This window comes from Melanerpes formicivorus, unplaced genomic scaffold (genome assembly GCF_026170545.1).
Source record: "Melanerpes formicivorus ecotype bairdi unplaced genomic scaffold, bMelFor1.0.p_v2 SCAF_23, whole genome shotgun sequence".
Classification (NCBI taxonomy): domain Eukaryota; kingdom Metazoa; phylum Chordata; class Aves; order Piciformes; family Picidae; genus Melanerpes; species Melanerpes formicivorus.
Window position 1 is genome coordinate 9,594,549 of NW_027142375.1, and position 26,934 is coordinate 9,621,482.

General features: G+C 40.5%; 2 protein-coding genes across 4 annotated transcripts in view; one reads left to right on the forward strand and one right to left on the reverse strand.

The window, feature by feature from the left end:
• Positions 1-3,563, reverse strand: part of HDAC9 (histone deacetylase 9) — a 546,793-nt gene extending 543,230 nt beyond the window's left edge. Inside the window, exon 1 of the mRNA XM_068152479.1 lies at positions 3,241-3,563. Coding sequence (XP_068008580.1) covers positions 3,241-3,278 — 38 coding nt within the window. The 5' untranslated portion in view covers positions 3,279-3,563. The remainder of the gene's footprint in view (positions 1-3,240) is intronic.
• A 263-nt stretch (positions 3,564-3,826) lies between these two features.
• The window catches only part of SNX13 (sorting nexin 13), a 67,558-nt gene continuing 44,450 nt past the window's right edge, over positions 3,827-26,934 (forward strand). For all 3 annotated transcript variants that reach the window (XM_068152481.1, XM_068152482.1, XM_068152483.1), the window contains exons 1-2: positions 3,827-4,045; positions 23,594-23,706. In XM_068152481.1, coding sequence (XP_068008582.1) covers positions 4,034-4,045; positions 23,594-23,706 — 125 coding nt within the window. In that variant the 5' untranslated portion in view covers positions 3,827-4,033. The remainder of the gene's footprint in view (positions 4,046-23,593; positions 23,707-26,934) is intronic.

The window sequence follows — 26,934 nt, forward strand, 5'->3', positions numbered from 1 at the left end:
ATGAATGCACAAGGAGAAAATGTAAGAAATAGGCATGACTCATCAAGTCTAAGAGCATTAGTGTCATTTGAAGATGGGCTCAGGGAAACAAATAAGTATTCAAGTGCTTCTGGCCTACCATTGATGATCTTTTCCATTGCAGTTGGATCCTTGTTTCTAGACCTGCTCACATGAATTTAGAAACACTCTCCTTCACAGAAAAAAATAATTATTAAAAAAAAAGAATGGCACTTACATCATTTAGTTTATTCCAAGAAGAGGAACAGCCAATGCAATTGTTCAATTCTTCAGTAATGGGAAGCTTTCTTTTCTCTTCCTCCTTTGTGCCGCTGCTAGCAGACTCATTCACATCACCTTCCTTGCAAGTTACCAAGTCTTCTCACCTCTCCTTTACAATGCTGCCACCTCTTCTGCCTTGAGTCTGCTCTAGTGTGGTTCAGCCCTTCCTCACAGCCTCATTCTTGCTGTTGCAACTATACTAACTTTCCCTTTATGGTGTTTTTAACCAAAAATTAGAACAATTGATTAAAAAAACCCCCCACAACTACTATGCAAAAATATTAAGGCTACGTGGACAGGTGTAAAATCAGAGAACAGTTTTGAGGAGAGGTATTGGTGGGTTTATTTCAGCAGTACAGAAATGAAAGGTGCTTCCTTGACTGATAAGCTGTTGGGCTGCCAAGTCCCAAGCAGAAGCAGTGGCAAATTCAGGAGCAAAGTACTAACTGGGATTTCATCTTGCGGTGAGATTTGCAAATGATTTGCTCTTCTTCTACCTCTAGCACACTTAGGTTGTCCACAGTTTTGCAATAAATTTTCAATGGTGATTACTTCTTTTGAAGCACCTACTTGATGTGTCTAAATGTAGAAGGAAAGATGGTGCTAAGAGAGTCTCCTTTGCTAGGCCATCATCTTGCCTTAACTACTAGCATTTATATGTATATTCACACCTCCTGTTTATCCTTTACAGACTTATAAGCTGGGTAATTTATCTTATCAGTGCCTTGCCCAGAGGATGTATTTATGACTAAGTGACATGGCAAACAGTTGGTGTTCTAAGTGTTTTGGTTCTGTTTTCTACCTAGCTAAGTATGTGTCAATGTTTTTGCATAATTTGCTAAGCAGTTTGCTATATTGGTTCAGTTGGCATCAAGAACAGTGTGGCCAGCAGGAGCAGGGAGGTCATTCTGCCCCTGTACACTGCACTGGTTAGGCCACACCTCGAGTACTGTGTCCAGTTCTGGGCCCCTCAGTTTAGGAAGGAGGTTGACTTGCTGGAACGAGTCCAGAGAAGAGCAACAAAGTTGGTGAGGGGTTTGGAACACAGCCCTATGAGGAGAGGCTGAGGGAGCTGGGGCTGCTTAGCCTGGAGAAGAGGAGACTCAGGGGTGACCTTTTCACTCTCTACAACTACCTGAAGGGAGGTTGTAGACAGGCTGATGATGGTCTCTTCTCCCAGGCACCCAGTACCAGAACAAGAGGACACACTCTCAGGCTGCACCAGGGGAGGTTCAGGTTGGATGTTAGGAAGAAGTTCTATACAGAAAGAGTGATTGCCCATTGGAATGGGTTGCCCAGGGAGGTGGTGGAGTCGCCGTCATTGAAGGTGTTCAGGAGGAGACTTGATGGGGTGCTTGGTGCCATGGGTTAGCTGTTTGGGTGGGTTGGATTGGTTGATGAGTTGGACACGATGATCTTGAAGGTCTCTTCCAACCTGGTTTGGTTTATTCTAATAAAGGTTATTCTAATTCTAATATTATGGGTCCCTCCAGGGTTTTCTTTACCACAGAGCAGAGCACAGGGCATTATTTGGCTGAATTGAAACATGATGAAAGCCATGACTAGAGAACCACAACTACATATATATATGACTGTCTTCCAAATAAGCATCTGCAACATGTTGTAAATAAATGTTAGAAGACAAAAGCAATAAAATTGGTATTTCACAACTCCCATTGCTCAATGTTTCTGAACAACTTTTAATTTATCAAGATGGTGAAATACCATGTTCAAGACCACTGCATGGTTCTGTTACTGTTAATCCTATTGTTTAAAATAAGAGCTGTGTGCGCTGTGAGATTTGGATGTTCTCTGAGGGATCAGCTTGGAGGAAAGAGTAATGTTAACAAGAACCCTTCAGAAATACAGACTTGAGAAGCACAAAGCTCACCAGATTCTTGAAAACAAATGAATATTTTGTATTATTTTGAAGCAGCAAGTAAGTGATTATGAATATTGTGGGTCTGCTTTTTGGAAAGGGCAAGCCACATGACTAACAGCTGGGTCTCTGGCAGGGGAAAAACTATTGTATGAGTAAAACTGAAACTCAGTAATACAAATAAAACCAAGAAGTGGGCAACCTTCAAGCGCTAAGTTTTTAATAAGCCCTGGGAAAATGACAGAATTTCTACAAAATCCACCAGCCTTAAAGGCTGCCTAATGCCCTTTGCCTCAGCATGAAAAGGGGCTTTGCTTTGAGACTGTAATTGAAGAAGGCTGTTTTTCTTAACATTATAATACAATCATAGAATGCACTGGGTTGGAAGAGACCCTTAAAGATCATCTAGTTCAGCACTCCTGCAGCAAGCAGGGACATCCCCAACTAGATCAGGTTGCTTAGAGCTCCATCAAGCTTGACCTGGAATGGCACCTCTACCACCACCATAGCCAACACGTTCCAGTGCTCCACCACTCTCATAGTAAAGAACTTCTTCCTAATGTCCAGTCTAAGTCTACCCTTCTCTAGTTTAAAACCACTGCCCCTTGTCCTAGTGCTACATGCCTTTGTAACAGTTTGCCCCCAGCTTTCTTTTAGTCCCACCTTAGGGTACTGTAAGGACGCTGTAAGGTCTCCCAGGAACGTTCTCTTCTCCAGCATCAACAACCTCCACTCTCTCAGCCTGTCATTAATAAAGTATTGCTTTTCCTTTAGCTTCATGGCTAACTATTACCACTTCTTTGGTGTGTATTTTCTGTTATTGGCACCGAAGGCTAACTTTGTAACTTTGAAGTCTGGTTAAAAGGCAAGCAAGCAAGCAAATGCACGCAGCACAGGATTTAAAGAAGAGCACTAGCTTTCATACAGGAATCTTTCAGTACATTCAGACTCTGAGCTGCGAGGGTGCACTACCTCCTGAGCAGGGCTCTCTGGTCTGCTGCAGGCACAGCTCCGGTTCTGAGATGCATTTCGGTTCTACAGCTTATGCCACTGCTCCACAACATTGTAGGTAGTGGACTTACATATGTGCCTTCTTATCATCTAGAGCAGGGAAAGACATGCAGGGCTGGTGGATCAGGCATGCTGCGTGGTCAGAAATTTGAAAAAATAAATAAATAAAAATGTTGCAACTGGAATCTTCAGAAGAGCTCAGAGGCAAAGACGCAGCAGCGTCTCGTGGGAGATAGAGCAGAAAACCCCCAGCCCCACAGCAGACCGGCTTTAACAACGTTTCCAGCTCTGCTGCCTTCAACTTGTCCCGTCGGGCTGCGCAGTGTGTCAGGGCCGCTGCACCGCGGGACAGGCGCCGGCTTTCACCACTGACCCCCCAAACACACGGGGGCCCTGGATTTACCAAATCGCACCGCCCCGGCGCCTTCCTGGACGCCACAATGAAACCCCGGGGCTGGACCCTGGCACAGGATCTCCCGTACTGTTCACAGTGCCCCGGGCCCAGCACTGGAAGAAGGACGGGTCGGGGGAACGACGAGGCGGGTCGCGATGGGGCGGGACTGTCAATGAGGTGGCCCCGGCAGGGGCGGCACCGCGTTCTTCAGCCCCAATGGGCGAGCGCGCTGGGCGGGGAGCGGCGGCGGCGGTGCACGTAGCTTTCCCAAGATGGCGGCCTCTCCGGACCGAGCTGCGAAGGCAGCTGCGGGGCTGGGGGCGGCGGGCGGCCGCTGAGGGAGGCGGCAGGGGGCTGGCGGCGCTCGCCTCACCTCCCAGCAGGCTGAGGGGGAGTTTTCCGCGCGGCCGCCGGGCTTCACCATGCTGCGGGGCTAGAGCCGCCGAAGCGCCGCAGCGCAGCGGGTAATAATGTTAGCAGAGGTAAGAGCCCTGCCGTGGCCAGCGCGGTGCGGGAGGGGAGGGGAGGGGAGGGAGCGGCTCTTCGTCCGCCCGAGCGGGCAGCTACGCGCTGCGGCGCTTCGGCGGCTCTTGCCTTCGCTGGGGCCTCCGACCTACTTAGATAGCAGACAATCTCCCCTTTGGCCGGGGTAAGGGCAGAGGCGCCGGCGAGTTCACTCAGGGCAGGGCTGTGCCCCTCTTATCACCTCTCGCTCCTCCCCAGCTGGGCGCTGTTCTCCACCGGCAGGGCGAGACGAGCGGGGGACGCTCCAGCGCCGCAGCGGAGCCCGGCCCGCCGATCCTGGCCCGTACAGCAGCCGGCCGGGGCGGGCCCGCCCTCGCCTGCGGTCTGCCGGCGACTGGGCTTTCCCGGCCGGCGAGGGTCAGCGAGGCCGCTCTTTTGCGGCGGGCCCCGTGTATGGAGCAGCACACCTGGCCAGGAGGGAGTCTGCCTCGCTTCTAGGCCTCGCTGGAGAGATGTCCCCGCTCGGGCCCCGACCGCAGGCACCGACTTCAGAACCTCTGGCCTCCTCTTCTGTGGTAGCTTCGTAAAGGCTCCGTGTTTGCTTTCTTCTTAAACGGCTTAAATCGAACAGTTCTGCTATTGCAGGAGTTTGTGGCTGTAGGTAACTGGTAGAAGTTAGCTGCTTGGGTTGGCCGCTCCCTGGTAAGGGTTTTCCGTCCCAAAGCAGCTGGGCATCTAAGCTGTGAGGCAAGCAGGTATTTGAGGATCAGCGTGGGCTAGAAAAGGCTCCAGTTTCCAGAGGTGCACTTAAAGGGGCAAATGAGACTTTCCCCCGTACTCACTTTGCTTAACAAAGAACGATTGAGTTTCTATTTTTAATATGTCAGCAAAGTGTCTAGCATACAGCTACTTCTCCAACGTGATGATTGCATTACCTGTGTTTTATAGTTTGTCCTTTTATCCTGTGATGAAGGTTATTTGCTCCCAAGTAAGTTGTCTTAAGTCTTGAAGTGTGAAGACTTGCTTTCTGACATGGAAAATATTTAGCGTTGATTTCCGGAGTGATAACTAAAAAAGTATCCGACAGGTTTTAATTTGCATCAGGTCAAAGTTTTAGGCATTAAGGGAAGTGAGACTGTAGTGATGTGAGCTCTCAAATTTCCCTGGGAGGATGAAATTTGCCAAGTGTGTTCAGCGTGTAAGAATGCACGACCTCGCTTTGCATGAAGGGTATTTGGTCGATGGTCAGGATTAATAATCTGTGTTAAATGGTGTTACTGAATGCGATGCATAAGCATTACCCCTAGTAATTTAGATTATTTTAAGGGCAGCATAGAATGTTCTGGGTCGGTGCCTCATACTGGACTGTTTGTTCTGTGTGATGATGGCTGTAGCAGTGTGGAAGGTGCTTGGTTCTTTGGCTTTTTGAGATAAAAGCGAATGCTTACGTGTGATGACCAGTTACAACATTTAGCCTTGGTGTTTGGAGGACTAGGTTCTGATGTCCTTTATTTATAGTTCCTGCATATGAAATATTTGTAGACAAAGTGCTTCAGGGTGAATTATTCCAGGCTTGGTCTCTGGCAAGGAGATTAAGTTTTGGGGAGGTCTAGCAAAGTTGCAGGCTTTGCTTACCTGTTTGAAAGACAGTTATGGAGAGTTCTTCAAGCAACTAGACAGCTCTTGGCTCTCAGAGGACCAATGTGAGATGTGAACTGGGAGTCCTTTCCAGCATGTTTTTTTGGGTATTCCAAAGATGACCTGGTACCTAAAGTACCTTGTGAAAACTGCATGCATTTCTGCCCGCAAACCCTTGCTATAATTTGCAGGAAGATGCAGATCGCTTCAAGACTTCTAATATATGTACAGTATTCTAGAACAGCCTAGATCTCACTCCTTTTTTGGGAGATGGGGTTTTTTTATTGCTTGTTTTCATTGGTTTATAGGCAAAAAGTGAGGTGGAATGTGTGTCAGACCTACGTTGGAGTAGGACAGTAGTGAAAACTTGACAAGTTTGTGGGCTGCTAAATTTATCTTGGTAACTTTAAGGGGGGGAAATACTGGGCAGCCAGCAAGTCTGTTGTTTTTTTTTCCCCTCTCTCAAATTGACTATTTCTTTAGGAACATGCAGTGAAATTAGATTAAGAAAAAAAATCTTGGATGCTTGCAGGCTTGTGTAGTTCGCTGCTGTGTAGTGTGGCTGCGGCCACTCTCATTTTTTGGTGTAATTAAAGATTTAGAAACGTTCCCCACCGCTACAAATGTTAGTTTTGTAATTTTGCAATGTAGACACTATTATTCTTACATACTTTCAAACATGAAGGAAAGGCAGAATCTGGTTCTATTTACACTGTTGTCATGCATTTGAAATGTAGCTTACGGTTTCTCAAGATCAGTTTCCTGTGTCCTTTGACTGCATCCATATATGCAGACCCCAGCAGATTTGGTCCAGTTTTGTGTGGATGCGGGACCTTGTAGTCAGTAATTTCAGGGGAAGATCGCACTTCCCGACAGGAAAAAATACTGGGTGTGTTTTCTATTTGGTCCATACTGCAGGTCTTCTTACTTTGGTTGCATTGGAAATCATGTCATTGCATGCCAGGCACATTATACTTATTTACCTTCTTAGGAAACACCATTCCCCAGTTTTTCATTATCTTGGCCACTGGAACTTTTTTCTGCAGTCATCTTGAATACATTTTGTCTGCATGTGTTCAGAGTCCTGCTTCAGCAATTATTTCCCTAGTCTGTTGTGTTGACCTTTCTGTGTCTTCACTTCTTCCTCTTTTCCCGTTCATCAGATGTCTCCTTTGCTTTTCAAGACCCAGTGGGGCCTGTTTCTACGTGTCTTACTGTTTCAGCACTTTCTTGTCTGATGAGGCCATGATGGACACAAATTGCAACGGCCTGTCTCTTGTGTTTTCAGTCAGCTGTCCTCACCATTCTTGCCTCTTGTGCAGTAGCCCTGACTACATTGAGGCAGCTGGTATTTTACAGCTATGGCTTTTGCGGGTCATTGATGGCTTAAATTCTGATGGAAGCAAACATTAAAAAGGATTTCAATGGGACTTAGTTTACAAGAAGTTTTAGAATGTCATTCAAATTGATGACCTGTGCTGTCAGTATTTGCAGCCTGTATTGCCTCTAAAGAGGCCACTTTAGAAAAAGTGAAGAGTAGACTTATTTATTTATTTTTTTTCTTCTCCAGTTGCTCATTGAACTGCTTTGAGATGCTCAGTAGGGACTTCTTTATCAGCACCTAAATTTTGAGCAACTTAATTCCCATTTTAACAAGAGTAATTTGTTGCAGTACTAGTGACAGTTGAGAAGATTTTTGAAAATTTTTAAGATAAGAGAACAACTTCTTTTCTTGTCCACAGCTAAAAATGAGCCGTACAAAATAAGCTCTGGCATGCTTGTATGTCTTCTTACTGCAATTCACTAAGTACGTGTAGTACTGCCTGTTTGTTGAATCTACTTTTTATTTAGAAGAGATGCTTAACAAATGTTGTTAGCTACTAACCATTGAGAACTGCTTTTGAGCAAAACTGAGCAAATTAGCCTGATTTTTAAGAATAAAGACTGACTCAGCAGTTTGCTTTAACTTGCTTTAGAATAATGAATTAGCCTTACTGCAACAGTAGCACATTGTAATGAATATGTTAATCCAGTTCTGAAAGATGCAGAACAGAGTCAACTGCTTTGTATGCTATAGCATTGTTGTGTTTTTTTCTGTACCTTTTTATGTGATTGTTGAAGGTTTGTGTGACTGAACTGTTTTGCTGGTAGATATAGCTTCAAATGTGTAGGCAATTAGCAGGGTGTGGAAAGAAACTAGTTTTCTGTCCTTCTGTGAAACTTGTGTGCTGGGGCTTTGCCTGGCAAAGTGTGTTGCCAGATGAGATCTAACTGGAGCATGAGTTACAAACCCTTGGGAGGTAAAAAGCTTCTCTTTCTCCTTCAGTGTATTCTGTAAGCTGATCTGTTTTGTGTCCCTAAAGAGCTGTCATAGCAACAATTAAATAACTCCATATTTTGTGGAGTGTCAGTTAAAATTACACGAAGCTTGATAAAATTAGGAAAATTAACCTTCTTCAGAGAATGGACGTTATATATTCCTAGCTTTTGTTTAATATATTGCTGATTATTAGTAAAACATCCTGTGCTCAGGACTATTCTTAGAGTCTATATTTGGACTTAAATGTCTGAGACTGGATGCAGAGTTCTGTATCAATTCTAAAATGTCAGTCCGGACTGTTCCCCAAAATAGCGTGTAAGAAAAGTGTAAAATTCCTTAGTTCAATAAAAATAGCTATGGCTTGTCTGGTTAGATAGCTGAAGGAGCTCCAAATGATGATTTGCTCTGTCTGGTTGCACTCCAGGGAATTATCTTGGTTTTAAATGTGTGTCCCTTTCTCCCCACCCTGACAAAGATGACAAAGCATGTTTTGCTTTGAACTAGCATTAGGACAGTTGCTGTTATTAGAAACAAGAAGCTGTTGGTGTTGTAAGTTATTGGTAACACTTAGAGAATTAATATTTTGAAGTCCCATTAGTGCTTCCCACCATTGCTTGGCTCTGTGTGCCAAAGCTGGAATAATAGAAAAAATCAATTGCAATTGGCACTTGCAGTTAAATGAGATAGAAACTTCAAGAATTATGAGGCATCATGATCTACATGCTGATGCCCCAGCATGTAGAGAACGTAAATTCGTCTGTGCTTGCTTAACTTTCCTTGAAGTCCCTTCCTGCGTCACGTGGCCTCTATGATATCCTTTCTGTGCCTTGACTGGAAAATTTTTTGATGATCAGAAATACTAAATATCAAGAACTACTTTTGGTTTTATAAGTGGAAATGGTGCTCAGGTGAGGGGGTAATGCTGGCTAATTAAAAGTTCACAGGCACCTATTGAGCAGGAAGGCAAGCTTTAAACATTTTCTTTCCAAGAACATTTGTGAGTTTGGGAGTTTCACTTTATAAAGAGTATTAGTTGCTCAAATGCAGCTGTGCTTTTGTCATGGTGTGTTCCTCCACCTTTCTTCCCTTAATATCATGCTTTGAGGGGGGGAAGGGCAGAAACAGGGTGATCCTAGCTATATTTTGTACAAATCTGTTTGTGTGAGAATGTTATTATTTAATAAATACCACTATTTTAAGAGGATGTATTCCTGTTCTTCAGTATGTTTTTGCAATTCTAAGAAATAACTGTACTGTAGCCTTCTGCTGGTGCTTCTGAGCAGGCAGGTTAGGCAGTCCCTTGTGATGGAAGGGAATGAATTTACACAGGAAGTTTGCATTGCTGCATATCCTGGAGGATACTCTGCATTTTCACTCTTCCTGTCTTTGCTGTCAGACTGGGACAAGTAGACAGTACTCTAGAAGTTCATAATGAAATTCTTACCACAGCCAACCAGCTGATTGTGAAACAGTGCCTCAGAGTTGGGATAATTACTCTCATAGCTCTTAATTGGCACTGGAAATAATAGTGGGGGGAAAAAAGGTGCCTGATGTTCCCAGTCACCTTGCATTCGGCATCTGGCATCCCAGGCTGCACAGATGAGATAAAAATCTGGTGATGCTTATGCTTGAGAAAATAAGTATCCAAACTGTGTAACTGTAGAAAGTGCTTTAAAGTTTTGCTGATCATCAAAATTATCTTAGTTTTGTTTGACTTGGAGACATGACAAAGCCTTGCTCATTGCCATGCTGCTGATTTAGTAACTGCTGCTGCAGCCTGGGGAGAGAACTCTGAGTCTCAGGTCCTATTTTCTGAGTGGCCTGGCACCTGTTGTTCACATAAACCTTTGTATTCCATGTCCTTTATAATAACTCAAAACCTTGTTTATTTTTGGTTTCCTCTACTGTTGTAGTATTTGATAATATTGTACCAGCTTTTGAAACATATGGAATGGTTTTTGTGATACCTGGAAAATAATAGGATCAGTAATAATGATATGATACTGAAGGAAGTATTTGTGCTTGCAATCACAGCTGTGGTTTGGTATGCATTTTCTAACTTATTTTATCCCTCAAATGCTGTAGTTTTCTCAGTAAATGTTGGCATATCTTAATTTTTAATATCTCTGAGGGTAGCTAGCCTCCTTTTAACATACTTAAATTATATATAAAACATTGATATACTTAGATTTTTTTTTGCACACAGTGTGAACAAACTGCGATTTGATCAACTTTGTAAAACAACATCATGTGCCATGGAAATCTTAAGTCTTGTAATTTAGGGTCTCAGATTTAATCAGGTTGATACAATGAAATGAGAATTCCTTATGGTTCATTTACTGCTTGATTTTAAAATTCTTGTGGAAAACATTTTGTATGATAATACCTTTCATTGTTTTGATTAAATATTTTTCTGCAACACTTGGCTAAGAGAATAAGGCTTCATTTTAAATTTTCACTCTTAAAATGGTTTTCCTTTTAACAGTCTACATTGTTTTTCCTAAATTGAGTGCTCTGCTGTAGTCATGTTAAATGCCATTTACACTCAATGTGCTGTGTGTACAAGCATTCGGTACCAGCACCTTGCTTTATGGTCTTAGAACTATATTCTCCCTCTTTTGCTTCGTGCTTGCATTAATTTCTTGCATGTGTGACTAAAGCTCTGGAATAAGTTTTATTTATTTATGTTGACTTAAAGGTCTGGACTTTAAATAGTATTGATTTTGTGTCTTTCAGTTGGTGGTTGCCCTACTACAGCCTCTTAAAGAATTCTTGAGAAGATTACAAGTTAGTAATAGTGAGACCAAAGACAAACTTCCTAAGGTCTTCCATTACTTTATTGGGTATTCTTCTTTACTGAAATATCTGTTTAATGATGGTCTGCTTTTGCCCATTACTGTTTTTATGTCTTATTTTACTGATATGCATTTTTTCTTTTGATTTCTATTGAAAATTCTTAATGCAGAAAAATAATCTCAATACAACATCATGCTTGCACTCTTCTTGATTTTTCTCTCTCTTGTTTCCCACTGACCAAAGTAACAGTAGTGCTGCTGTATGGAATACAGTACCTGGGTTAGTCTGTGAATGATTCCACCTTGCTATTTGTTCTTTTGGTTTATTATTTGTTGCTTCTGTTTTGGTTTCTTCCTCTATTTTTCTTCTCTATATATTTATCTTTATTTTCCTGCTGGTCAGTGGGTTGGCCATGTATTTTTCTTTAGATATCATGCATGCATCAAAGGATTTTGAGACACCAAGAATACAATTTCACATTCAACTTAACTAGATTTAGTAGTTTGAACTGCTACTAAAGAGGTTTTCTTCTACCATGAGGGACAAGCTGGAGTGATGCTGCTGCTTGTATCAGGTCTAGCAGCTAAGCAATAGCTGTGTGAGGAGTTGCTTTGTTTTGGTGAACCAACCTTCTGGAGATGTTTGAGGGTGGGATCATGGGAGAAATTGGCAAATCAACAGCTGCATGACCTGGTGTGGGGGAAGTGCACAGTCCTTTTCCTGCATTACCTTCTGTTAGGTCTAAAGAGAATCAAAATGCAAAATAATTCCTGTCCTTTTGAAAGTAGGGAATGCTGTGACTCCTGCTGTGACTTCTGAATGAATCTCTACCTCCAGAAAATTTATGAATAAGGGTAGCTAGCTCCATTTTGGTTAAGTTTATTTTGTGTTCTTGAGCAAGTGACATTGATTGAAGCTTTTAGATATCATCTGTAAACTTGCCCTGAGAGCTGGATACTCAAATGACTTAGTTTCATCTATAATTAGTTTCAGTCCATAATTTTGATGTCTTAGTGGCAAGATTTGATGTGCTATTCCTGTGGTTTCTTTCCTCCCCTCCTCCTCCAAATTAATTGACATGTTGGACATATTCCATGCCCTGATGTTTGGGAATGAAGCGTTCCACTGAGTTCATAGAACTACCCCTTTAAGGTGCAGAAGCATTTGCAGAAGTTGATGCTTGCTTTCCTTAGTGTCACTAAAACAGGAGATAATACATGCACCTGGGAGATACCCAGGGAGTAGTTGGCACAGTAACTCTGGGCCCTCATTTTATTGTGAGGAAGGAGAAGACAACTACTTGAGGTGAAGTCATCTAGGATACTCAACAAGCTCTTGGCTTCCATAGAGGGGCCAGATGGACAGAGGTTATGGAGCAAAGGCTTGGAAGAAATTGTAGGAGGCTCCAGTCTACTTAAACAAAAGTCTGTTTGTTCTGAGCTACACACTGCAGTCCCTGTCAGGAGCACTGAGTAGCAAATCCCTTGGATAAAACTTGTGATGTTTCTTAGGCATTGGAGAGGCAGCAGACAATGTAGTTTTCTTAGTGGCAGTGTTGAGGGAAAGGCAAAGGGGCACAGTTTGAGAGAGATGCACATTGTAACTGTACTTTCCCATAAAGGATAAACCAAATATCTTTTGGAAGTGAGTGGGTAAAGCAGACAAGAAATAAGCACTGAATGAGGGACATTTTTTGCCCCCCCCCCCCCCCTTTTTCTGTTGTTGCCCATTCTGTTGTTATGCATCAACCACTCATTAAAGACATTTGTCTCCTTTTGATAGTGTGAACTACCGAATAATTTTGAGACACTGAACTAACCTGCTTTTTTCTTGCTTTATTATATGCAACTGGGCAATAGTCTGTCCAGAGCAACAGTTGCAAGGATCTGGAAGTTCTGAGGCTTATTCTAGCAGTTTAAAGGTTTTTGTAATTTTGTACAACATCTGTTTCCACGATTATTTTGTCTTCATCCAGCGAGCATGCTTTGTAGGAAATTGGCCTTGTTAGGAATGAGGTTGACTGGCATGTGTTTTCCTTCCTTCCTGGCCTGCACCTTCCTTCTTGCAGATCCTCTTCTGTTGCCAGTATAATTCGGCAAATCATTTATGTTGGCTTTGTATTGCGTTTTGGCTTTCTGAATTGTGTAATACTGGTTGCCTGTAGGCGAGATGCCATTTGACATGACAGCTGGGAAATTCAACGTGGTTTTCCTGTCTGGGCTCTACGCTGTTGTTTATCCCCTTTGTTAATGAAGAAAAAAATTACTTTCTTTTCTTCTGGAGGTCTTTTAAAGATGTTACTTCCCTTACCAAAATAAGTCCACAAAGAGATCTGATATGACTGACTGCAGCCTTGATCACTGGGGACAGTGCGGAAATTAATTTTGAGTCTTTTCGAGCATGTCTGTCACTGGAGGACTCCTTCTGACAATTATGATAGATAATGTGAAATAGCTTTTTTTCCCCACTTACTTCCCTTTGCATTTGTAACATGACCTAGTAAGGCAATTAGCCTCTCTTTATATTTAGGCCTGTCTCGGATAAAAATGTTTGAAATCTATGTTGTTAACTCAATATTTTTAAAGTAATTCTGTGAGGAGTATTGCTTATTTGGGCTATTTTAGATTGTGGGATGTACTTCTAAAACAGTAAAATGCCACAGTAAAGTAGCATACTGCATCCAAAACAGTTTATTCTTAGAGTTGGTGGGGTAATGTTGTTGTTCAGAGGACCCTAAAAATTGTGCTGTAGGTAGCAGATATAATAGTACCAGTGGATTAGAAAAATGAAACAGGTGACAAATATCATGCCTTCAGGAAGCAAGGGTAATAAAAGTTTATTCAGAAGTTAGTGACTAAATCTTTCTGCAGCAAACTGAATTCTTCGATTTTGTGTGTGTATATATAATGTTTATTGTAGTATGAGTCAGGGTTGGAAGGGACCACAAGGATCATCCAGTTCCAACCCCCCTGCCATGGGCAGGGACACCCCACACTAGATCAGGCTGGCCAGAGCCTCATCCAGCCTGGTCTTAAACATCTCCAGGGATGGTGCCTCAACCCACCTCCCTGGACAACCCATTCTAGGGCTTCACCACTCTCATGGTGAAGAACTTCCTCCTCACATCCAGCCTGAATCTCCCCACCTCCAACTTCATTCCATTATATATTTATGGAATTACATAAAACCACATGAAGTAAGTTTATTTCTCAGGAAAACTCCCCACACATCCTGGGTATAGTCATTGAACATTGTCATTGAAACATAGTTTTCCAGTCTTAGAGGATCTGCTAGTTTTAAGTTTACTTAGAAATAATTGTTTGCTTATAGAGGCTTCTAAACAAACCACATGCTAGAAACAAAAAATTGATTCTCTTTCAGTGTAAAATTTGAAGGTATCATCTGCTTTTTCACATGTAATAAGTTGTTTAGGAAAAAGCACCGTAACTGCTACTGCAGTTGTATGTAACCTTTATGTTTTCTTAGTAAGTTTGAGCTCATATAGGTCATGGCATAATTTGGGCATTATGGTGGAGATTTGAGTTAAAGGAACAGGTAGCTGCTTACTGCTTGGCCAAAAATATGCTCAGCTGAAGTTACCACTAGCATGGAATACAAGTTTAAAACTAAAGAAATCTCTTTTCTACCTTCAAAAAGCATGCATAAACTTCCTAAAAACTTGTCTTGTGCAGTTGTTTCTGCAGTAGCCTTGAGCTCTGCTTTCGAGTTTTTTAGTTAGATGACAGTTAAGAGAGATTCAATATATTTCTGCCAAGATAAATGTTGGGAATTTTAAGTGGTAGAAATTGTTCTAGAAGCAAAGTTGACAATTCTTTGCATTTATTTGGTAGGATCAGGTTGCTTTAGCAATGAAAGAAAGAAAACAATAGTGAAAGGAACTTTAAAATAACTCCTTGCTGCATTTTTAGGCAAGAAGTAAAAAGCTTAAAATGCTCTGAGCAGTAGTCACAGAAGTAGTATGCAGTCCAGTTTCTTGACCATATGATCTCATTATTTTTAGCTGTTTAGAACAGATTGTGTTTTAATTCCACCCCCCACCCCCCCACTTGATAAAGGTTGTAGGGGCTTCCTCTTCCCTTCCCTTTAGCATAACTTGAAATAGGTGTAATCTGTTTATCCAGAGGCTGAACATAGAACAATCTTGGCTTCAATTCAAGCTAGAGTTAGAGGGATTACTTTAGTTTCTCATTTTGGATCACCTTGGGTGATCTTGTCAAGCAATAAGGTGATCCAAAGGGGCAGGCTTAAGAGATCCAAAATACTTCAATCCTCCTTGTCTGATTTCTGTCCACATGGATAAACTATCTTGGTTAAAAGTCAATATGGCTTGCTACAGAGAAAAAAAAAAATCACTTTCTTTGAAATTATGTTAAAAATGAGTTGCATCAATGTTTAAGAAAGTGGCTTGCATCTTCTATTTCCCATCATCCAACATGCTCAAGAGCTTCTTTCAAACTTGACCAAAACTCCACATCCTTTAAAACTTGAATATGATTCAGAGTGGGTTTTAATGCAATCATTGTATAAGGAAGTGTGTGTGTCTGTGAAGGTGGCCCTTGTTTTTATAGTAAGATAAATATTTTCTCCACTTTGAAAATGAGGTTGCATTAAATGAAGCCTCCTGCCCCTTTGTTGATAGTTCTGCTGTATAATAAAATAACTGTTAGCACTGAAGAGTTAGTAAAATGGAGGTCAGTTTAAAATTAAAAAAATCCCCTTCCTAATTTCATGTTGTGATCAGCAATGCTGGCAGAGCAGCTGTTGGGGTGTAGAGGGGGAAATAGTCCTGACTCTTGAATTCACGCTAAATTCTACTCCTTGGTTTTTTTCCATGCAAAAAAAAGCTTGGTGTTGAAAATATTTACCAGTTCTGGTAAAACAAATATCAGTGTTAATCAGAAGGCTGGTCTTTTTCTTCACCAGCTTTATTACACAAACCCCATTGTATCAAAATGTGGAACATAATTTTTCTGGTTTTGTTACAATGGTAATGGCTTAACTACAGCAAACAGGCAGGCTTGTGGCAATGGAATGTGTTGCTCTCTAGACAGATACTGAAAATGAACTAACGTAAGCAACAGCTTTTAAATTTTAAGTTATTTTCTTAAATTACATAATACTGAAGTACATTATATGCTGGCATATATTTTCATTTAAAGGTTTGCACTTCTAAGAATGAGCCCAATGAATAGTCAAAATTGTGGGTTTAGAATATGGATGAAAAATTATTGCCTGTCCATTAGAGCTTTCTTTAGACCACTTTGTATAACAACTGTGGGGGATGGTGGGGGAAAATGACTGAAAGCTTTTGTCTTGTCATAGTGTGAGGAGCAGCAGGAAGATCCAAACTAAATACTGTCAGACATGATTGCACTTGAATTAATCCAACTGTTAACCAATTAATCTATTTGACATACCACGTGTGTGGAGGAGGAGGAGTAAGGTAGAGAGGGGACAAATGGACTCAGATGGCAGCATAGGAGAGGGGAGTTACTAGCCTCTGACCAGGAGGGATCAGCAGGAATGCTGCACTTGTCCAGAAGAGACTTCATTGGCTGAAGTTCTTAACTCTTACTGTGTAATTTTAAAAGATATTTAAAATATGTGCATTTATATACTTTAATATTTATTTATATGTATTCTAAGCTTGCTTTGGGAAAAATAAGTCTAGGAACAGTAGCAGCAAAACAAACTATATAAAATTTTCAAACCCCCACAAAACTGTAGCGTTTTCTGAAGTATCACAGTAATATGTTGTGTAGAGTCACTACTATGATTTGTACATAGTCTGAAGTAGGAATGGAGCTTAGGGTTTTGTTTTGCTGAGCTGTTTTGGGTTAAAGAAAGAAAAGAGCTGAAGGACAAGAAGGAAGAGGTTGAAAGGAGACCTTTGGGGATGCTGGGAAACAAGGATATGCAGAACCGTTTTGAAAATCCCATGTGACATGTCATTTTACTTAATCCCTGTACCTTTGGCTTTGGTTTATTTCACAGTTGTTAAATATTTCTCAGAGTGGTGTAGCATAACAATTTCACCACAGATTAATTTGGCACTCCAGTTGATAGAGCTTTCCAATTTTACTTGTCATGCTAGTAAAGAGACAGTAATTCGAATTCTAGAAGGCCCTTTTTAATCACTTGACAAAAATGACAGTCACCTTCATTATAGAAAGGTTTATACATGAACACGTTCCATTTATACTCAAAAGGGAAGTCAAACTAAAAGGCAGATGTGTAGAATTAACAAAATTAAACCTGTATGTGTAATCCTTCACAATTATTGACTTTTATTTTTTAAAAAAAATATGCCCCCAGAGGTGGCATTAAACACATTTGGCAAAACATCATATTAAAAAAAAAAATAAAATAAAATGAAGTACTCAAATGGCAAAGAAAAGTTTGCTTATCAGTGTCTAGTTAGGGACAGGCCAGCTACAGTCATTTAAAAATGTTCATGCACAAATGTCGTTGGATATAGACAGCAAAAGACTCGCGAGCAGAGAGGCATGAGTTTATCTGTAAATGACACTGGTCTTTCCCTGTTTGGATTATTTTGTTGCAACCACAAACTCTGAAAACAGTCACAAATGGCAATCCTCAGAAGCTGTTTGGGCTTGTGGGATGAGACATCTTAAAACTTAGGTGACCTAATTGTGGCCTTCCAGTATCTGAAGGGGGGCCTACAGGAAGGCTGGGGAGGGAGTTCTCAGGATCTCAGGTTGTGATAGGACTAGGGGGAATGAAGCGAAGCTGGAGGTGGGGAGATTCAGGCTGGGTGTGAGGAGGAGGTTGTTCACCATGAGATTGGTGAAGCCCTGGAATGGGTTGTCCGGGGAGGTGGTTGAGGCCCCATCCCTGGAGGTGTTTGAGCCCAGGCTGGATGAGGCTCTGTCCAGCCTGATGTAGTGTGGGGTGTCCCTGCCCATGGCAGGGGGGTTGGAACTAGATGATCCTTGTGGTCCCTTCCAACCCTGACTGATACTGTGACACTGAAGCCCTAAGATTGACAAGCGATGATTTCAGACCGTAGCATTCCTGTAACCCTGTTGTGGAGCTCTGTCTCTAAAGTTGAAACCACAATTACTCAGTGTGTGGGGCAGTTGTGAAGAGAGCGGGTATCTGGAACAGGAGCTCATGGCTGGAGTGGGAGAATGGTGGCACCCTGGACTGTGAAAGGAAACGTGTCTGCTGTTTGGTGGAAAAGGAAGGAGAAATAGAAAAAGTCAGAAGGAAGAGGACTACCTGTCAGCTGGACCTCTGGAGTAACATAGGTTTGACATTAAACTAGAAATACTTGCATGTCCTCCTGCCAGTTGCAAGCTAAAATTGATAGCACCAGTTTAAATCCAACCAACCAACCTATAAGCTGCCTTGGGGAACTTTTAGAGAAAGGTGTGTAACAGTGAGAATTTTGTTTAAAGATGGAATAGAGGCAAAGTTCTGAAAGCTTGTCAGCTGCATTAAGTGAACAAGGAAACTTCTGAAGCTACTAATAGTGAGACATAGTTGTGTGGTTTTGCTGGGGTGAATAATTGCTGTTGTGATTGGTCTGTTTAATACTTGCCATGCTCGACTGATTTGTCTGTGAAATACTCTTGTACGCATGCTAGGTTAGAGTGGGACTTTTCTTCTCCTAACCTGTGTGGCCTTAGTACACAGTTCCTGGGCAATGGATCTTAGGGATTTGCATAAGCTCCTGTCTGAATGGTCATATTAAGTTGTGTGTAGTCAGTCTTTGCTCAGCGCTGCTGTAACAATATGCAACTGGAACCATCAAAATGCTCCAGTAATTAGGAAGAAGAAATCAAAGAAAGGAAAAGCAGATGTATGTGAGAGAGTATGTGCCACTTTTAGTAGTGGACTATATACTGTGCAAAAAACATTCTGTGGGGAAAACCAAAACAAAACCATGTCATTGAGAGGTGATGGCCTTGTTATCTGTAAGAGTTGAGTCAGCCTTATTTGAATATTTGCATTACTGTGTCTTCCCTCACTGGATGAGGTTCTTTAGTTCCCTTACAGGCAGACCTTTACTTCTCATGCAGTTTGTTTTGCTGAAGCAGTTCCATACCATGGAAGAAAATTCATACTCACACTGTGTGTGATGGTGATGCTACATTAGCCTTTTGTGTATGTGCCGTTACAAATACACTGTACAAGTCTTCATTTGTAAGACATGAAAGATAAGAAGTGATGATGCTAGATCTAACATATGGTGTCTCCAGTGAAGTTAGCAAAAGTGGCTAAAACTGATGAGATGAAACAGTTGTTTGGAATAAAGATCCTTTAGGTATGTGTGATGCAGTATATGCCCATATGGCACCTTCTCCTAAAGGGTCTGTCTTCATAGCTGTGACTTAAAACACCAGTGCTATACTATCTCTCCTGGCTCTGTGCAAGCCAGAAGACTGGCTGGTTCTTTTTAAGAGTAAAAAAGCATTCACCCTGCAGTTAACTTGAGTAAGGCTAGGCAGTAATCTGTGAATCTTCTGAAAATTGTCATTGTAAATAAAGCTTATTTGAAAATAAGGTCTAAGTAGTGGGGATTGAGTTTAAATACCTGAGCTGATTCCGTAGTGACCAGCTGCATGCTCATATAATGTTTTAATAGTTGACTTGGGTGTGTTAAAGTAACTTTAAACAGTTTTGTCTGGGAGGTAAACTTCTGAAGTCCCTTTAAGAAGTGTAAAGTTTGGGGAGGTTTTATTTACAGTCAGCCTAAAGGGAACCATACTGATGGTCAGATTGCTCTCAAAGTCCGTAAGACTATAAACCATTCATCTAAAGTACGCAAGAATGGGGGCCAGTATCTGTTGTACTTAATGCAGTGTAACAAGTTGTGAGAGTTTTAGGGAATCCTATTAAAATACCAAATGAGATTTAAATCTCGGTAGCAATATGCTAAATTGCAAAACTGGAGCATAGGACAAAAGGTCACTGTTTTATATTTATTAGAGATACAGAACTTTCTTTGTTAATTATGCATTCATCCAACTCTGAATATGCATTCTGCTGTCTACTTTCATTAAGTTTAGTTAAGTCATTTAGAGTGCTTATCCCTTATTTAGAACTTAAACTTTTTTTAATAATGCCATTAAGCTTACTGATTGTTTTCTTACAAAGGCCATGATTAAATGTTATCTTTTATGTGTGTATCTTACTTGTGCTATGTGGAAGTTGTAAAATGTGTTTCTGAGGGCATGAGTATGAGGAATCCTCTTTGTATATTGTAATGTGGATGTGTAATGAGAGCTCATGTTTTTGGCAAATACAATTAACTAGTTTGGGGTTTTGGTTGTGGTGGTTTTTGTTGGGTTTTTTTTGACTGGTGTCTCTATCCTTCTCACCCTCCAAGCAGTTTATCTACAACAAAATCTACTCAGCTGTGGCCAATTTATTAAAATTTATATAATGTAGCACATTGTGATGGTTTAACCCACCCACATTAACAAAAACTCGGCTGAACTCAGGGAAGCAAATGAAAGCTGTATTTACAAGCAATACTACACTCTACAGTGGAATGCAATGAATATGTACAAAATACACAGTATTTACAATGCTATACATGTGTTTATGAAGAGAAAACAGCCCAGAAATCCTCCTTGGCCAGGAGGACACCACCTCGCTCCCCCCCACTAACCTCACCCTCCCCTTTTTCCTCTGGTTAATTAGAAGAAAAGAGAAAAATGTTAGGGAAATCTCAGTTAGTTCAAAGGTGTCATTAAAAAACAGTCAGTAGTGCTTATCTCTGGAGTTAGCTGATAAGAGGTCTCTTTCCAGGAGCAGCAGACATGCATGCCAGCAGAGAGACTGAATGAGAAAGGAATGTAAGATCCATTAGAAAATGCATCCCACACCTCTGACCAATGAAATTCATTGAGAATAATCTGTTTTCCTTCTTATATCCAGCTGTGGATTTGCTCAAAGATTTGCAGCTAGCTTTAAAGGCACAGCCTAAAACTGTCATACACCTATTCTTGAACATTTTAGCAGTGTGGATTGTATGGTTTGCATAACCTAATATATATAAAAATATATATTTTCAGCTTAAAAAGACTTGAATAACTTACAATCCAGTTTTTAATTGTAACGCTTTAATTAAACATAACTATGTAGATGTATGTGATTTTTTTCCAGCCTCAAGCATCAAAAAAAAAAAAAAGCTGGTATAGCTTGTCCATGTCTTGCTAAGAAACTTTAATTAAGAAGAAATAGAATTTCATCTCCGTATTCCATAAAACTTAAAGTAGGAAGAATTAAATTATTCTGATTACTACAATTTACATCTATGAAACAGTTCCTCCTGAGAACTCTAATTATGGTTTTGGCCAGTCTGATGTCTTGCTCTCAGAAAAAAGAAGAGAAGCCTTAAGTAGGAGGCTTCCTATATAGAATCATAGAATCAATAAGGTTGGAAAAGACCTCAAAGATCATCAAGTCCAACCTGTCACCCAACACCTCATGACTACTAAACCATGGCACCAAGTGCTACGTCCAATCCGCTCTTGAACACCTCCAGGGATGGTGACTCCACCTCCCTGGGCAGCCCATTCCAATGGATAACAACTCTCTCTGTGAAGAACTTTCTCCTCATCTCCAGCCTAAACTTCCCCAGGCACAGCTTGAGACTCTGTCTTCTTGTTCTGGGAGAAGTGACCAACCCCCTCCTGGCTACAACCACTTTTTAGGTAGTTGTAGACAGCAATAAGGTCTCCCCTGGGCCTCCTCTTCTCCAGGCTAAACAATCCCAGCTCACTCAGCCTCTCCTCACAGGACTTGTGCTGAAGGCCTCTCGCCAGCCTCGATGCCCTTCTCTGGACACGTTCAAGAGTCTCAATGCCCTTCTTAAATTGAGGGGCCCAGAACTGGACACAGTACTCAAGGTGTGGCCTAACCAGTGCTGAATACAGGGGCAGAATGACTTCCCTGCTCCTGCTGGCCACACCATTCCTAACACAGGCTAGGATGCCATTTGCCTTCTTGGCCACCTGGGCACACTGCTGGGTCATGTTGAGCTGGCTGTCAATCAGTCAGTCTCCCCAGGTCCCTTTCTGTTTGGCAGCTCTCCAGCCACTCTGACCCTAGCCTGTAGCGCTGCATACTGTGATATGTAGGAGTCTTATTTCATATCTTTTTCATTCTTTATTGGATTTTTAGAAGTTTTAAGGAAGTTGATTTTTCTGATTCCCATGACTAAGGTAGAACAGTGAAAACTAAACAGTCCCCTCAGAGAAATAAGCTGTTGTCAAGCTTCCCCTGTCCTTCATACTGAAAGCTAAAGAAGGCACTCTGCAGCTACGGTGTTCGATCTCTGCTTGTTTTCTTAATGTCAAACTGCAAGACGAGTTTATTTAAATACTTTCTTAGTGTTACTTGTTGACATAGCAGTTGTCTGTGTTCCCATTAGAGTGTCATTTGATCACTGGTAGGAAATGTGTAAATTAGACAACAAAAAAAGAAAACTTGAGAACCTCAGAGCTGAAGCAATTTTAGTGGCCTATAAATACTTGTCATCATCAGTTTCACACTCTTGGGACTTGGCTGAAGCACGTTTTCCATATAGAACTACAGACTAGATTGAATTAAAATTTATATAACCATTGCTGACTGCATTGCAGCTTTGTTAAGGTCTAAAACTATTGTAGCGTAGTTCAGTCAGGTGTTCCCTACCTTGTTTTTAAATTGCCCTGCATGTATGTGTGTATATATTTATTTGGACATGCATCTCTATCTGGTTCTCGGTACGGATCTCTCTAGATAGATCCAGTCTGTATGTGTGTGTGTATATTTATACACATATCTGTGAATGCACTTACACTGCAACTTGTGTTGGCACAGTAACCTGAATATTGCTGCTTTTTTCATGCTTTTGGTGAACCTACCAGGGAAGGTCAAGTTTTGCTTTCTGTTTTATTCAAGACACCAGTTGTAAAATCCCACCTGCCCAACAGATGCTCCTGTGCTGACCTCAACTGCACCACAAACTTTCCAAACCACCTTTGTCCTCCTCTAGTCCTGGAATATCAGTCCTGCCTGCTAAGCCAGATCTCTTTTAGGAATGTGAATTATACATGCATGAAGAAAAACTAATCTGGGAACCTGGGTGCTCTTTGTTGTTAAAATTTCCTGATTTTTGAAACAGAATTGTATTTAGATATTTCAAACAATTGTATGAATGCTCTTGATTTCTGTGGTAAAAATTTGCTGTAGGTAGTAATCAGTTTATTTCCCTGCCTTTTATTTAAAGGAAAGAGTAACAGTAAAGTTGCACCAAATAGTTGGTGCGTCTGTTGACCCATTTGTGACTTGACTGGAGAAAGGGACACTTCAGGTCTTGCAGCTGCCTTGACCTAGGGAAAAAGCAGTGTTGCTTGGTTGTGGAAAGTGATGTGTTTATATTCATTTCTTTCTGTTATGAAGCCTGCATTTGTCTTGAAAGCAGTGGAGAATTTTGCAAGGGGAAAAATAAATGAATCTCAAGAAACAGAGGTGCACAAAATAAGAATAGAGCAGAAAAATAAATGACACATTGAAGAGTGATAGTTACACCTGAAGTGAGACATCAGTAAAAAATACTAAAGAAAAATGCTCTAGTGTTGGCTAAAGTGGACTCTTAGCCCACACTGATAGTAGCATGCTTTTAAAAATGTTATTTTTTCTTTAATCACAGCAAAACTGTTATTAGTTAGCATATATCAGGCTTTATAGAAGCTACAAATACTGTTTTAGAGACTTACAATTGTGTGAATATTGTATTAATGATGACTTTTCTTTGTGTTCTTGTTTACAGACCAGTCTTTCCATATGGGGATGGGGAAGTCTTGGCCTTGTGCTTTTTCTAGTAACTTTTGGACCCTTCGCTATATTTTATTTTGCATTTTATATCCTCTGCTTTGTGGGTGGGTAAGTATACTTGGTGTTTTATATAATTTACTGTGAAAGGTAATTTTCTGTGTGGATTTTAGCAAATAGCTTGCTCTGAAAAATCTGAAGTGAATTCTATGTAATATTCCCACATTTGAGCAGCTCTGTTTCTGTACTCTTTAGCACCATCATTACAGTGTGTATTATATCACCTGCTTTGTAAACATTAAGGCTTTTATTTTTTAATGCCAGGTCCAAATGTATTGGTGAGATATTCCTCCTTCTTCTGTCTCAAGACTAATCTTCTAAGTTTTCCAAGACATGCTTGACTTCTAGCAGGGTGTTTGGACTACTCTTGTTTTCCTTCCTTGGAAACACTCTTAACATTCTTGCTCAATACAGTGCTCAGTATATTCATGTATGTCTCATCAAGAAATGTAATAGTTTAGTGGCTGGAATTAAAGCTGCCATACTTAGGGTTTCAGATATATTACACTTGGAATTCTGTCTCTGAAAGTAGTTAGTCCAATAGAGAAAGGAATTAGTTAAAATAAGGGCAACTTAAGTAAATGCTTTTGTGTTGAAAGTCTTGATACATGTATGATTCACTTATGTTGCTGTCTGTTTGTCCAGGGCAAAAGGCAGAAGAGTTCATCCAAAGGTCAAGAGTTCATTCGTTTACTGTTTAGTGTTACCACTTCCTTAGTATTTGTAGTATGAAAGCCAATGTGGGATATAGTAATTTCTTAAAAGCTTATCCCTCCTTCTTGCTCAATTTCAGTAGCTTGGCATTTCCAAGCAAAACAGTCAAAGCAGTCTCTCGTGGAGTGTCTGAAGTCAGATGCACTCTCATCCTGAGACCACACCACTTTTAGTGCCTCGGCTTGCTTGTTTCTGAATCAGCTCCGCTCTGGTTCATTGTTGTGGTTAGTCAGTGAATACTGGTGGTCTTAAGGATAAATCCATCTTGGGGTAGCATACCTGTAAAAGCAGAATCGGTATCAGTCTCCTTAGTGCATGTTCACCTCTGTAGATAGAGGTGAAGTCTCAGCCCTTACAGTGAGTGTGTTTTTACTTCATTCCTTCAACATACACAGCCCCTTTTTTACACTGTTAATCTTTTTCAGAGTGTCATGCCTACTTTGTTTTAGCCTTCAGCATGCAGAACAGTGAGCGCTAACTAGGTAAAATAGCCTTATAGCTAAATTATTCTTGCTGCTTTTTATTTTTGAATAAATTTCCATGAAGTTAGACAAAATACTTGGTCATCTTTCTTATAGAAACAAACAAATCAAATGAAAAAGTTATTTCAAAACATTATGATTAGCAATTACCTCCTATAACATCACATCTAAATTTATGAACCCTCATTTTGGTTTATCGTTGTAATAGTGTGCTTAATACTTACTGTACCCTTATCTGGAGTGAAGTAACAGTTTTGAACATGAATTTTTATGGTGGAATTTGATAGTGAAACTTGAGTTCTTATCCCATTTGTCACACAGTCTTCTGACGCTTGATACTTGCTCCAAAATAGTGACCTGTATCTGCTAGCCGAGATTGCAATTCTGTCCCAGTTTTTTGCATTTTAAGCAAAAGAAAAGGTTGATTTGTAGTTGGTTGCATTCTTCATGTTGACCTAAGCTTTTAAATTACATGCCAGTGAGTTGTGAAGAAAAATAATACTAGTACCAGAGCTGTAGCCTCATAATCAGTCTGCTTATACAGTTTCACTTCTTCTCTTATGTGCTATCTAGTTCCTTCTGGTGTAGCCTTAAATAGGTGTTTGCACAAATAGCTTGTGGTTGTTCTGTTATTTGTGTGCACAGAAGGATCCTAAACCCATTTTTATTTATCAGTGAAAGCTTCAAGTCAGAAGTTCTTTGTGTCATCTCTTTTTGTTTCAAGACTAATTTATAAAATGTTAGCTGTTTTGGATTTTAGTATATCAATGTGGTAACTGGCAACTCAAGCACTTAGCTGAGCTCTTTCTTTGGCCTCTTACTTTTGGTAAATAGATACTGTTTCTTTAACCTGTGCAGCCGAGACTATTGCAAGGTGTTGATGAAATCTTTTGCTTTTATATCAAGTGTTGGTGCAAACTCCTTAACCTGAGTGCTAAACCTGTCTTTTACCATCTGCCTTTGCTTCTTACATAGTTCTCTCTTCTTACCTCTTTCAATCCTAAGTAAAAAAATATGTGAATTGTGGTTCTACCAACAGCCTTAGGCTTCTGATGTGAGAACTGAAATTTTGTTGCCCCATCATTGTTTTATCATTTAAAGGAATTTGCTCTGTCATCAAAAACCATAATTATCAATACTTAATCACATCCCTAGCCACTGGCTGCCTACATTGATGATTCTAATTGCTGGCTAAATAGGGAAACTGCTTTTTGACTTTCACAAAACATTCAGCTGAGGCTGTGGCTTTCCAGACCTGAGGGAAAACTGACAAATCTGTAGTCTCCGTATTTCTGTCTTACAGCTTTGCTCCATTGTTAATCTGTCCCTGTGAAAAGCTGGCCTTCCAATAATCTTTGGAAAAACCAAATAACCAAAATTTAAGTATGCTACAATCTCTTCCCTTTTCTGCTGCATTTATTTAGATGAGACAAAAGTGATTTCTTATATACTGTATTGAATATCCTCTTGATGAATGAAGTGTTTACACTGGAAGTTTCTGCTTAGCTAACAGGTACTGCATCCTTCTCTAATGTACATGAGATTTTAAATTAGAGAATAAAATCTAATTATTTCTGCTGTAAATGCAGAAACTCCTAGCATTTCTAGTTAAAAAATGAAAAATGCATCTGAAAGGATGAGCATGTATTTAAACTATATTGGTAGCATATTAGTATTTTTGAATGAGTCATTAACTTTCAGAGTGTCATAACATCTGAGAGAAAACAGATACATTTGTATAGCTCTTATTTCTAAAGGTTCAGTCCTTTTGAATAAAAGAGATGCGTATCTCTTACCCTTGCCTACCTCCAAGTTGGAAATAAAAACTGATTTGGAAAACAGAAGGTATTTTGGGTATGCTGCTTTTTGAAAGACTAATAGAAAAGTGGTATATAACAAAAAGAAAACATGAACTTTCCTACTTAAAAGCAAAGCAAAACCAACCACCCAACATAAACAGCCCCCTCCAAAAAACCCCAAAATACTCAAACAAAACATCTTCCACATAAATCAAAATGTCAGTTAACTTTTAAATGGATTGAAGCTAATACTGAGATTTTTCTAAGCAAGTTTTTGTCCTTGA